This window comes from Bos javanicus, chromosome 19, assembly GCF_032452875.1.
Source record: "Bos javanicus breed banteng chromosome 19, ARS-OSU_banteng_1.0, whole genome shotgun sequence".
Lineage (NCBI taxonomy): Eukaryota > Metazoa > Chordata > Mammalia > Artiodactyla > Bovidae > Bos > Bos javanicus.
This window is the reverse complement of record NC_083886.1, coordinates 56,195,153-56,207,970: the sequence shown is the minus strand read 5'-3', so window position 1 is coordinate 56,207,970 and position 12,818 is coordinate 56,195,153. Positions and strand designations below refer to the sequence as shown.

Here is a 12,818-nt window from a genome sequence, read left to right as displayed (position 1 = left end):
GCACAGCTGCTCCAGGGGGCGTGGGGGTTGGGCCGGGCGCCCACTCCCCCAGCCGCACCCCCAGGCCGATGTGGGTCCTGCCGCCTACCCTCGCTGTGCTCTGGGGCCGCCTCTCGTCAGGCCTCTCAGCAGTGCTCTTGCACCAGCACAGCGTGGTCCTGGCTCTGAGCGTCCTTTGTCAGGGCTGTGAGCGCCTCCTTCCCTGTCTCCTCAACCCCTCCCGGGCAGCCTGCACAGCGTGGGTAGTCCCGAAGAGAAGAATGTTAGCCTTAAAGTAGAAACGAGCAAGCAGAACCTTGAAAGGCAATGGAGAAGCCGTCGTCCCACATTACCCAGTGTGGGCATTTTGTGCCTCTTCTGTGGTGCCCAGCACTGTGCGTGTGCTTCCGTGGGCGCTCCCGCACACATGCACACAGGTCTACGGGTGGACTGCATCTGTAGGGGAAGGGCTTGTTACTCCAGCTCAAAGGGGTCCCTTCAGCCAGACTTGAGGTCGGTTGTCACACTGCCCTTTCTCTTAGCTGGCGTGTGAGGCTTCACTGTGTTGCCACTCCGCCGACACTCACCTCCGACTCTTCAGACACGCTCGCTCTGGACGTGCCTATGAGGGAGCGAGCTGCTGCTTCCGTGATGTGTTTTGTGCGTGCGGCCGTGTCAGGACGTAGATGGCGTTTGGCTTACACGCCTCCCTGAGGCACATGGTGTCGCCGTCACCCGCGCAGCCAGATGCAGCCGCGTCGGCCCCTTAGACTGATGGGCAACGTCTCTGGCTCTTGTACACAGGTTCTTTCCATCAACGAAGAAGGCCTGCGACGGTGTGAAGAGAACACTAAGGTCTTCGGCCGGCCTATCAGGTAGCTGCTTCTTCCTCCGAGCTTGTTTGAAATAGGAGTCACGTATTTCTAGTTGATTTTTAAAAAGCCAGACTCTGCTTTGGTTTTTAGGACCAAGTCTGAGTAGTTACTGTTTTCCATGGTGTCCTAGCAGGTGGGACAGATAATCGCGTGGGGCGTGTGCTGCAGTCAGCTGCGGGGCGGCTGCTGGGTTTTGGTGCTTCTGCCCCAGGCCTTGCTGTCCTCTCGGCCTGTGTGGGTTGGCCTGTGGTAGTTTCATGGTCCTTGGGAGTCCAGGGTCCCAGTTGCTTGGTTTTTGCTCTGCTTTTTTTGGTGCTGAGGAGGTGGGACAGAAGAAAATGATTCTCTGCTCTTAAACCAAACTTGCAGTCACGGTGGACTGTTCTGAAGACCTGCAGTCGTTCAGAGGTGGGCCCTGGGAAGGGTCTGGATGGTTGACCAGCACAGAAGTTCCAGGAGGGCAGGGACTCTGAGGGCTTTTGTTCACTCCCGTGTTTCCGGCCCCTGCCGCAGCGCTTGACTCAGTAACGTTCAGTCACACGTGTATTTAAACGCCGTACGCACGCCCCGCTGGGTCAGTAGAGGGGGCTCAGCAGGTCCAGGGCAGCACGTGCCTCCCTGGATGGATGGCTGCACCTTTGATCCTGGTTCCCTAGCCCTTGGTGGCTTTGGTATTTTGGGGATTGGTCCTATTACACGCAGCCCACGTCTTAATACAGGCAGATAGCAGTAGAGTTCATTACACTGTGATTTTGAAAACCCAGTGTATTTTTGGAAACGGACACTAGCAACTGTATAGAACAAAAAAACGAAAGCCAGTCACCCTGGGCCGTGGTTTCCCGAGTGTGTGCGCGCTGAACAGAGCTGGTCTCACCTGCAGCTCCTGGACCTGCCTGGTGGACCTGGAGGGGCTGAACATGCGGCACCTGTGGAGGCCGGGCGTGAAGGCGCTGCTGCGCATCATCGAGGTGGTGGAGGCCAACTACCCCGAGACACTGGGCCGCCTGCTGATCCTGCGCGCCCCCCGCGTGTTCCCCGTGCTCTGGACGCTGGTGCGCCTCCGCGGCGGGCGAGTGCGGGTTCCTGTCCCTGTGTGTCTGTGACTCCAAGTTGTATCACTAGTTAAGAAACGAGACAAGCGTGGAGAGATCAAAGTGTCTCAGGTTATTTAAGGGAAGAAAGTTTTCCCGAGAGTCCGCACGTCATACACTTTGGACTTTACAGAAAGAGCGTATCGAACTTGAATCCCACCCCCCCAATATCAGCATGTAATTTTCACCCTTGAAGTACAGACAGCAGAGCGAGTATAACTGCGTGGTCTTTTCCAATTCTTTGTAGGTTAGTCCATTCATTGACGACAACACCAGAAGGAAATTCCTCATTTATGCAGGAAATGACTACCAGGGGCCTGGAGGCCTGCTGGATTACATCGACAAAGAGATCATTCCAGATTTCCTGAGTGGAGAGTGCATGGTACGTACGTACGTAGGCAGGTAACACGTCTGACTACTCACAAGGGCAGGGAAGGTGGGTGTGGTTGACACAAATGATTTTCAGAACTTTTCGTTTGGATTGTCTTTCAGTTTGGGGGTTTTGGCTGGCATCTGTCTGATCCTGGGTTAAACTAAACAGAGCCATTTAGGTAATTTTTGATAACATACACATTCTTCATTGTTAAACACTAAAGAGAGCTTGTTTTAGAATCAGTGTGATTGCAGCTTCCTTTATGCTCTCAGCTTTGCGTGAATTAGATTCTTTAACCGTTTTAGAGCAGCTGTGCATTTCTTTAAAACGTTAAAAAATCAAATTGATTCTCCAAAAAGGTTGCCCCGTGGATGATGTCAGGAACACATCTTAAAAAGGGTAATTAAGGGAGCTCGTCCTCTTTTATGTAATGCAGGATTTGAAGTACACTGCATGGCTGGGTTAGCAAGCAGATGGCTCCACTTCTGCCCCTGAACTGTGATGAGTGGGGCATGTGATGAGTCAGAGAAGTTTAGCTCCTTGAAGACCGTATGGCCCCGGGGGCAAGACGGCCTGATGTGAGGGCCAGGAAACAAGCCGGGAGCGGTCCACTCGCCCTGCTGACGCAGCAGGTGACGCCAGCAGGGAGTCCACTCCCCTTCACAGTAAATTAGACTGTGCGATGTGGAGGTGCGGCCACCCTGGCTGGCTCACGTGTTCAGCTGCTGATGGGAACTTGGGGGATCTTGGGGGATTCTTGGAGGAGTTTAGAGCTGAACTCAGTTCTCAGGCCTTCAGTCCCGCTCTGAGGAGTCGCAGATGGAACCACAGTGCAGTGCAGGGAGCTAGTGAGCCAGGGGACCCCCACCCAGCTCCCCTGAGATTAAAGCTTGGGGTCAGATCTGTGGAGACACACAGACGCAGTGTATCAGAGCACGACTCAGGTTGCTCTTCCAGTTGCAATGGAAGCAGCGGGGCTGGAGTGGGCAGAGCCTCCACTCCCCTGTGCTGTGTTAGCAATGGTAAGAATCCCGTAAGAGCAGAGATCTACCCCCATAAGAGCAGAGGTCTCCCCGCTCAGGCTCTTAAGGCTTCGGCTTGGCTCTTCTGTGCCACCGTCGGGCTGGCGTTGAGGCTGCATTCGCTTGTCTGACGCCGTCCAGCTTGCCGTCACTGCAGCGGCCTCCCTGAGTCCTGCCGCCCTGCCCGTCGGAGATGGCCGTGCTTCTTCCTGTGTAGTCACCTCCCAGGGCAGGTACCACAGGAAGCACTTGGATTTCAAGAACTCGAGGGTTCAGTCATTATATCCGGGTCAATTAGGACATTCATGAATGTGCAAATTCTAATTTAGCCTGCTTCAAGCAAATTCGAAAGGTGCCGCTCTTCATGGGTTTTGGCTGGTGGTGTGGACTGGTCGTTTGACCCGGCACGGACACTAAACTTCCCCCGTTACTCACACATCTTGCCCTTACTCGCACATGATAGAAATAGCGCCTGTGCTGTAGAGAGTAAAACTCTTCCTCACATAGCGTTTTCCTTTGCAGCACAATATAAACACCCAGCGCTGCTTACGTAAACCAGCTTCAGCAGCTGGATGCTGTCCCACACACGCACTACTGTGAGCGTTGTGGCAGATCAGCCTCAGCTTGTTCTCATTTACTCAAAGTGAGACACGTGTGTTTAAGTGGTTTTTCTCAATTATTTTGCCTAAGTAGTGCAGGGCATTTTACGACATGGCCAGTGTTTCCCATTTCCTAAGCTAGGCTCCGAAGAGTTGAGCGTGTCAGGCCGGCGTGTGGCTCTCGGGATCGGCCTCCGTGGGCACTGCTCTCAAGCCGTGTTTCCGTTTCCAGTGTGAGGTGCCGGAGGGGGGCCTGGTGCCCAAGTCCCTGTACAGGACCGCGGAGGAGCTGGAGAACGAAGACCTCAAGCTCTGGACCGAAACCATCTACCAGTCTGCCAGCGTCTTCAAAGGGGCCCCGCACGAGGTAGGGGCCGGGCTGAAGCCACGGGGCCTGGGTCTCCCCTCCCCCCAGGGGTTCTTCTGTGGTCTCCCCAGTAGGGGGTCGTTTAGGAGAATCAGATGCTTTTCCCCGACTTGGTCTTGGTCTGCACTTGGTCTGCAGTTAAGGTAGCTGTCGATGCTGGCAAGCAGGCTCTCGCAGAGCAGACCTTGGCTGCCCTTGGTCAGGGCCCCCAGGAGGAGAGTAGGCAGGCGTCTCCATGTCCGGTCCACCCAAGACCCTTGACGCATGGGGCGCCTCGCAGGTCTCCCCCGGGGGGAGGTTTGTAACTTCTCAGTTTAATGTTTTCAGCACTTTCTGTGTTTTCTTGACTGGGTTTGGTTATTTACTATTTTTTAAGGAGTTTGCCCGTTTTCCTAGTCTGGTGGTGAGGAGAAGCTCACGCCATGCGTTCTCTCCTTGATGCCTGTGGTGGTGCCTGAGCAAGGCCGTGCCTGTTTTCACACACGCGTGCACTCTGGTGTCCTGAGTGTCTCTGCACTGAGTGGTCTTAGTGCACTGAGTGGGCTCGGCCCATCCTGGGCTCCGGGCCGAGGTCTGTGGCTCAGGGTCGTGGGATCCCGCCGGGCTGAAGCTGGCTAAGCTGACCCTGTGCTGCTCCTCCATGCTTGGCCGGGGTGCCTCCCTCACCACCACCCGAGCCTCCTGGGGTGAGCGGACACGATGCTGTGGTTTGAATGAGCGGAGACGGGCTTGAGGTGCCTTACTCCCAGCCTCTTTGGGGGGAGACAACTGCATCTCAAGGATTACTTGGATTAATTTCTTACTTGGAGGCTGCGTTCTCGTCTTTGCTTAGGTCACAGTCGTGATGTCCCGGGTAGGGAGCTCAGTGTGCGGTGTGTTCTTGTGGGTCGCAGGGTTATCTGTGAGAGGGTTTCTACGTCAGAACACTGAAAACTTCGGCTCTGGTTTGAGGGTTCAGTAGGACACACATCAAGGACGGGGGTCTCATGAAGCAAGGACTGAGTTCCTCGTCCCTGCTGTGAACGCAGGCGCAAGGGGCCGGTCCGCAGAGGGGCTGGCGTCCCAAGGAGCTTGGCCCGTGGAGCCCGTGGTGTCGGTGCTGCCGCTGTGCTGGGATGGGACAGGGCTCGTGTGTGTGTGGAATCTGCTCTTTAGGGAGAGTCTGTGTAGCGACAGAGCCGACGCAGGGGGACCACCAGAGACTGCTGGCCGGGAAGCCGGCACACCGCCTGCGGCACTCAGCGAGCGGCTTCCAGGGCGGGTGGGGCATGGGGCTGGCTTCTGCTGAGATTTTTTAGTGAATACATAGCTTTCCACAGCTGGTTTTAATTATCACAGTAATCTTTGGAAACTGTAACTTTGATCATTCCCTGCTGGGAAGCTATATGGGCGCTGCCTGAAATTCAGCTTTTAGATTGGCACTCGACACCCAGGGCCTTCCCCACCCAGGCCACGCGGCTCCCTCCCACCACCCAGCCTGGCGGCTGCGGGCCAAAGACCCCTCAGCCTGTGCTTGCCTCCCCTCCTCTTGTCCCTCCCGGGCTGTTTACTCTGGGACCTTCCCTGTGTCCCTCAGCCCAGAGCAACCCTCGGAACCACTTCTGTGCTGTTGAGCGTTATTTCTGTTTTGTATCAAGGCCTTTTTTACAGCCAGGACCCGGTAGCCTAGAATGGCATCTAAATTGCATGTTCGGGACACTCAGGCTGCAGGGGGAGCTAACGGAGCACGGAACTTGATCGAGTGCCGAGCCTGGCCGAGGAGGCCTGCGGCTGGGACCCCCCTCCCCCAGCTGAGAGGAGAGCTGGGGGGCGGTGGGGACGTGCTGCCGCGGCGCCGGCTCACAGGCTCATGTTCACCGTGGCAGGCTGATGCAGCCAACCTCTCCTTCCAGATTCTCATTCAGATCGTGGACGCCTCATCGGTGATCACGTGGGATTTTGACGTGTGCAAAGGGGACATTGTCTTTAACATCTATCACTCCAAGCGGTCACCACAGCCACCCAAGAAGGACTCCCTGGGGGCCCACAGCATCACTTCCCCAGGAGGGAACAACGTACAGCTGATAGACAGAGTCTGGCAGCTGGGCCGGGACTACAGCATGGTGGAGTCGCCTCTAATCTGCAAAGAAGGGGAGAGCGTGCAGGTAGGGTCTCCTGAGCCTGCCCACAGCCTGGCTTTTCTGTCTGGAGAAGGAAGTCTTAGGGCGGTGGCCAGGCGGTTCAGTGTGTCCTCTTAGTCAGGGTGATTCAGGAAGCCGAGTGACTCTCAGAAGAACTCTGCTCAGCAGAATCCATGACTTGTGTCTAGAGCCATGAATTATTTCTGGAGATGTTTTCACAGAAGCATACAGAAGGAAGGAGAGGGCAGTCCGTGTACATGCACTGCTGGGATTCAGGAGGCTGCTAAGATGACCCTTGACCCAACGGCATTGGTCTCCTTCAAGAAAATCACTCTGAGTAGAAGTGAGATAAACAAGGACATAGGGAACTGTTAACTGTCATGACCAAGCATTCTCATTTCTTTGCAGTGTTCCATCAGTTCATTTAAAACGTTGGCTAGTTATTCTGAGTGCCTGAGCTCAGAATGGTAGTTCTCAGGAGTTTCTGGCCTTTATATTAGACGCATGATTTTGCTGCCTTCACACTTTTCAGGGATAAGCCTGACAGTGTTTTGGTGGTCTTAGAAACACTGAAAGAGAGTATTCAGTTTTAAAAATCATGAACGTTTGAAGCTGTATCACACGGTCTTTAGTTCCAGAATTAGGGGGAGAAAGCAGTTTTCACAGATCGTCATTCAACTTTAGACTGACATCCTTTTAACCCGGGATATGCTGGTAAGGTCACTAGAAGCACGTCAGAGTATTGGCTGGCCTAGGAAAGCTTTTTAGACCCTACCGCCTCGAGGGTAAGCAGAGGACCCCCCTGGGGGCTTCCACCCTGTGGGTGCCTGCTTCCTCCTCCGCAGGTGGGGGCCTGGCTGCAGGGCCCACCCCTGGAGGCAGTGTGAGACTGGCCTGATCACGAACCAGGGTAGCTGGCCCCTTCCCTCACCGAGAGGGTCGGTAATCGACGCTAGATCCGAGTGGACAGAGATGTCGTCCCCTCGGCGTCTGTCCCCGTTGTGGGGGCTCCCGGAAAGCAGGTGGTCCTCAGCGGTGCCCCCTGACTCACTCCAGGGCTCCCACGTGACTCGGTGGCCGGGCTTCTACATCCTGCAGTGGAAGTTCCACAGCACGCCGGCCTGCGCCGCCACCAACCTGCCCCGTGTGGACGACGTGCTGGCCTCCCTGCAGGTCTCCTCCCACAAGTGCAAGGTGATGTACTACACCGAGGTGATCGGCTCCGAGGACTTCAGGTACGGGAGGCCGGGTTCTGGGCCAGGGCAGCTCGTGATGTCACACAAGGGGCTGGGGACCGAGGGGAGCGAGGGGGCAGGGTCCAGCTGGAAGGCAGTTGGCGGTCACCATGGGTCCTCACGCCTCCCCTTCCCGTGCTGCTTACAGAGGCTCCATGACCAGCCTGGAGTCCAGCCACAGCGGGTTCTCGCAGCTCAGTGCCGCCACCACCTCGTCCAGCCAGTCCCACTCCAGCTCCATGATCTCCAGGTAGTGCCCAGTGCTCGGAGGGGACGGCCCACCACCTCGGACCGCCGCCCACCCGCCGCCGAGCGGCCACGTTGTGTGAACTGCTCTGGCCCTCTAGGTAGCAGATAGCTCTGCAGATGGTAAATGTAGTCACTGACCCCGAAGCTATCTCGACAGGTAGTTGTAACTCTCACTCAATAGCCATAGATTTTGTATACAGTGTGCACAAAATCCAATCAGAGCACAAGGGCTCTCTTCAAAGAAAAGTAGTTTATATACCAGTTAAGAGGTTGACTTTGTCTCAAACCTGGATGCAAAAAAAACGATTCCAGCCACCTCCTCACTGTCCCTCAGTGGATGAAGCCCCTCCTCCACCCGTCCGAGGTGACCCGCCTTCCTCCGTGGAGCAGAAGCTGCCAACTGGTCCCCTGCCCGCAGCTGGCCCCCGCCTCCTCCCTGCCGGTGGTCGACGTGCTCCGAGGGCGCTGACCGCCCTCTGGGTTCCTGTTCCTCTGAGTAGTCGCCGCCTAACTGGAAGGACTCAGGGAGCCTGTGGGTGTCCCGACCCAGCTCTGGGACCAAACAGACCCGCTGTTGTAAAGTGGGGGCTGGGGGCTCTCGGGGACCCCCCATGATGCCAGGAAGAACACCGCCATCATTAAACATTATTTTCTCTCTCCTCCCTTCAAACCTTTTGGTACTTTGAGAGCAGACTTTCTCTGTCCTGAACGTGGGCCAAGGGCCGCCGCCTCCTCTCCTCCTGGTGTGCCTCTCTTCCTTCCTGCATGGCTCACTTCTGAGCTCCTCCACTGGCCTCCCTGGGCCCCTCACAGCCGGGTGGCGTCAGCGCCCAGGTGGTCCTTCCTGCCGCTGGAGGTGTTTCAGGGGCAGCGAGCCCCACTCGCCATTTTGGAACGTCCCACGTTCACTGTAGCTGACCAGCGTTGTCCCCACGTGGCTGTGCCAGGATCGCCTGTGGCCTGGGCAGCCCGGCTCCTTTGTGAAGGAAGTTGTGGATGTGTGTACACGCAAGCATGTGTGTCCAGGGGTGGGTAGAAACTTAGTTCAAGTAAGAGAGGGTTCGATGTCCTCGAAGCAGATCAGATGATGAAGTTGGTTTGCTTTTGATTTTTTCTTTTTGATTCTGATCGCCAAGCCTGGTCTGCCTTTTTATTGGCCCATCATTTTCTCAGCTTTTTATGGGAAAAGCAGGTTTTCTGTGAGTCTGTCCAGTTGCTGCTTTGGGTCAGTCTCCACAATGAATGAAGGCATGTCACGTGATGGTGTGTGTGGCAGAGGCTGTGCTTTTTAAGAATCTGGGCCAGGAGCCAGGCGCCATCTTCATCATGAAGAAATCCAGGCCTCAGAAATCCTGAGTTGCCTTGTTATGGATCTGCCCTGGAGGCGTTAGGTGGAGCGCTGTGAGGACCAGGGTGTGCCAGGGGCGGGGTCAGGAGGGCTGGGAGGGGCGGAGCTCCGTGGGTGTCCTCCGTGGGTGTCCTCCGTGGGTGTGGCATGCTGAGACTCTCCTGCCTCTCCCTGGGCTGCGGGCCTGTGTGGAGCACAGCCGACCCTTGGCACCTAGAGGCTTGTTTCCAGAAAGCACAGTAGGGCTAGTTAGTGGATCCACACTGCTTGCTGTCAGTGCTTCCTGTTTCCAGATTCTAAGGACCTGAAGATGGTCCCCTCTCTCTCTCTCTCTCTTTCTCTCTCTCTCTGTGTCTCAGATGGCGATTTTGCTGACAGCTGCCAAGAAAACGCTTCACTCGACAGTCCACCTCAGCCCAGGGATGTTTGTAGAACTATTTGAATTGCAGCCACCCCCTCCCCCAGGCTGAAGACCAGTTCTTTTTAAGTTGACTCAGAAGTGGCACTATTTTATCCCCAGAGTTGACTGTATCTTTAAGAGTTCAAAGCACATCCCTGCACACACCTTCCAGGGCTCCCTCCCTCTCCTGGGAGGGGCTGTGGGGCAGGTGGGCGGGGTCCCGTGCTGGGCCCGCCCTACTCAGCGCCCTGCGCCCTGTTTCAGATGCTGCTGTCGTGCCACCTTTTTCCAGCACTAACGATCCTTCTGGTTTCCCTTCTATTACTAGTGTCTTAATTCACCTTCTTTCCTAATTACATTATTTACGTATCAAATTCTGTAAATGTTTTGTAAACATATTACCTCACTCTTGGTAATACAATACTGATAGTCTTTAAAAGATTTTTTTATTATTATCAATAATAAATGTGAACTGTTTAAAAAAAAGAGTCTTTTTCTTACTGTGAATGGCAACCTCCTTTGAAGAGTATGACGTTCTTAGGAGACTATAGATTAGAGGAAAGGGAGATGCTGGAGCCAGAGGCTGGTGCGGATCGAGGCTCAGTACGTACAGCTCAGTGGTCTCCCCCCCGCCCCCGCCCCCCAACAGAGAACAGGCTGCACCTTTCCTCCGACTCCAGGAAGTCAAACAGGACTCAGGCTGGACACCTGATACCATGTTTCTCTTTTACATATATACTAAATTAAAACTAACACTCCCCAGAACACATGATCAGATGGATTAGGTCTGCATTACACATGATGCAGTTTAACATGGAATGTCAAAACAAATCAGTATTTTTCATTGTACAAAAACGCTTATGTACTTGACAGGCAAGAAGACACGTATGGTACTTTGCATTTTCACTTATCATCTGTGATGAAGTTTAAAAAGGCCTTGGAATAAACTGGGAGATTTCTTTAGTAACAAAATGGGTCCTTTCAGCAGGGGACCAGTGTGGACCTTCAGAAACCTGGGCTGCCTTGTCCCCAGCTCCTGCGTTTGGGCCTGCGGGAGGCCTGCTCTCGGTGGGAGTGCCCACAGGGAGTGCCCAGGCCTCGGGGCGGGAGCAGGTAAGGCCTGCAGGTGCCCACACGCCCGCAGCCTGGCCTGGGTTGTGAGCCTGCCCTCCCCTCCCCGCGGCATTCAAGACAAGCTCCAGTTATCAGCACCCAAGGCGAGTACTGCTGACTCAGCCAGCCTCTCCCCGAGGGCAAGACTTTTGCCGGATTCCTTCCTGCTTTGCTGTCTCTTGGGCCCACTTTACCAGCCATTAATGTAGCAGCAGCTTCTCACAGTGGCGGCTGGAGCAACATGAAAAGCAGGTGGGGCTGGCAGCAGCTGTCTCCTGCCTCCCGTCCCTGTCCTCAGAGCCTCTGAGAACGGGCATCCTAACGGTGGGCGGTGGGTTTTTGTATCAGGCCATTAAGTCGTCGTATGTATCGATCCGCATTGGTGTTACGTATGTGTGAATACATATATAACATGTATATATAATGTGTACACACACTCCAGGGGCTTCCCCATTGACTCAGTGGTAAAGAATCCGCCCGCAGTGCAGGAGACCTGGGTTCGATCCTGGGTTGGGAAGATATCCTGGAGGAGGCCATGGCAACCCACTCCAAGATTCTTTCCTGCAGAATCTCCATGGACAGAAGAGGCTGGCGGGATACAAGTCCATGGAGTCACAGAGTTGGACACAACTGAAGTGACTGAGCATGCACGGGTGTGCACACACACAGATATCCCCTGCTTTTCCAAAATTCACCTTACACCATTTTGCTTTTATGAAAGACCTACATTAACACCCATTTTCAGTAATTCTGTGAAAAAAGGCAGTGAAAATAGCGTTCAGTGTTGGTTTTGCAGCAGCGTTTACAGAGGGAGTGCACCTGAGTAGTGAGAGAGGCCCCCGCCAAGCTCCTTCCCAGAAACCACACGTAGCATCTCAACACGCAGCCACCGCAGCTTCGAACCGTGTCTCTGAGCGTCTGTGCTTTATCTCAGTTTATTCTTTGAATCTTACCAAAGCATGCTGCTGCTGCTAAGTCGCTTCAGTCATGTCCGACTCTGTGGGACCCCATAGATGGCAGCCCAACAGGCTCGCCCGTCCCTGGGATTCTCCAGGCAAGAATACTGGAGTGGGTTGCCATATCCTTCTCCAGTGCATGAAATTGAAAAGTCAAAGTGAAGTCGCTCAGTCGTGTCCGACTCTGTGCGACCCCATAGACGGCAGCCTACCAGGCTCCTCCGTCCATGGGATTTTCCAGGCAAGAGGACTGGAGTGGGGTGCCATCGCCTTCTCTGTACCAAAGCATACCCTAAGGTAATTGCTTCTTCCCTTAATGCCATTTCGACTTAAAAAGGGTTTCATAGGATCATTGTACTTTCGGATAGTGGGGAGAATATACATAAGCATGAAACCACGAGCAGCCCATAAACACTGAGAATCCCAAAGCACCTGGATTATGGTCTTTCAATACCTTTCCTCACTAAAGAAACAAGACATTATTGGAGAAATGGCTGATTCTAGGTCTGGTACAGGAAATTTGCAAGATGAGCCAGGGACATCTTACCTCATCAAAGACGAAAGAAGTGATCAAAGACACTAGGGTCGTAGCTCAAGGGCTCAGAGGCTGACTTGAGGCTTTTACTGGTCAAGAATGCAACACGAGGGACTTCCCTGGTGGTCCGTTGGCTGAGACTCTGTGCTCCCAACACAAGGGGCCTGGGTTCCATTCTTGGTCAGGGAGTTAGATCCCCCGTGCTGCAACTACGAGTTCCTATGCCGCACCCAAAAAGGCCCTGCTTGTCACAGCTAAGACCTGGTGCGGCCAAATAAATACGTAGAATGGAACACTCTAGAGTGCAGTCAACTTCCAACCCACTGACTGTGTTAAAATCCATGAATTCATAATTCCAAGCAATTTTCATATAGAACTGATCCCCTTTGGAGGACGATAAGGAACCAATTTAGAAAGCTGGTAGGTAAACAAGCTGAATTTATCCTGCCTTTCCTAAATGGACAGAAGCTGGAGAGCAGTACCCATGAAAGTAAGCAAGCTAATTAATTAAAGGAATAACAATAACGCCGTTTCGCATGAGTGAACAGATCTAAGC

The 12,818-nt window shown here is 54.2% G+C and overlaps 1 protein-coding gene and 1 long non-coding RNA gene across 3 annotated transcripts in view; one reads left to right on the top strand and one right to left on the bottom strand.

The window, feature by feature from the left end:
* SEC14L1 (SEC14 like lipid binding 1) overlaps positions 1 to 8,580 on the top strand; it is a 47,775-nt gene extending 39,195 nt beyond the window's left edge. The window contains exons 10-16 of one of the 2 annotated variants that reach the window (XM_061392706.1): positions 784 to 854; positions 1,735 to 1,906; positions 2,193 to 2,327; positions 4,172 to 4,306; positions 6,199 to 6,450; positions 7,483 to 7,661; positions 7,810 to 8,580. In XM_061392706.1, coding sequence (XP_061248690.1) covers positions 784 to 854; positions 1,735 to 1,906; positions 2,193 to 2,327; positions 4,172 to 4,306; positions 6,199 to 6,450; positions 7,483 to 7,661; positions 7,810 to 7,915 — 1,050 coding nt within the window. In that variant the 3' untranslated portion in view covers positions 7,916 to 8,580. Of the gene's footprint in view, positions 1 to 783; positions 855 to 1,734; positions 1,907 to 2,192; positions 2,328 to 4,171; positions 4,307 to 6,171; positions 6,451 to 7,482; positions 7,662 to 7,809 lie in introns of both variants that reach the window. The other variant, XM_061392705.1, reaches the window with a different exon arrangement.
* LOC133232821 (uncharacterized) overlaps positions 1 to 12,818 on the bottom strand; it is a 307,249-nt gene that overhangs the window by 91,263 nt on the left and 203,168 nt on the right. The window lies entirely within an intron of this gene.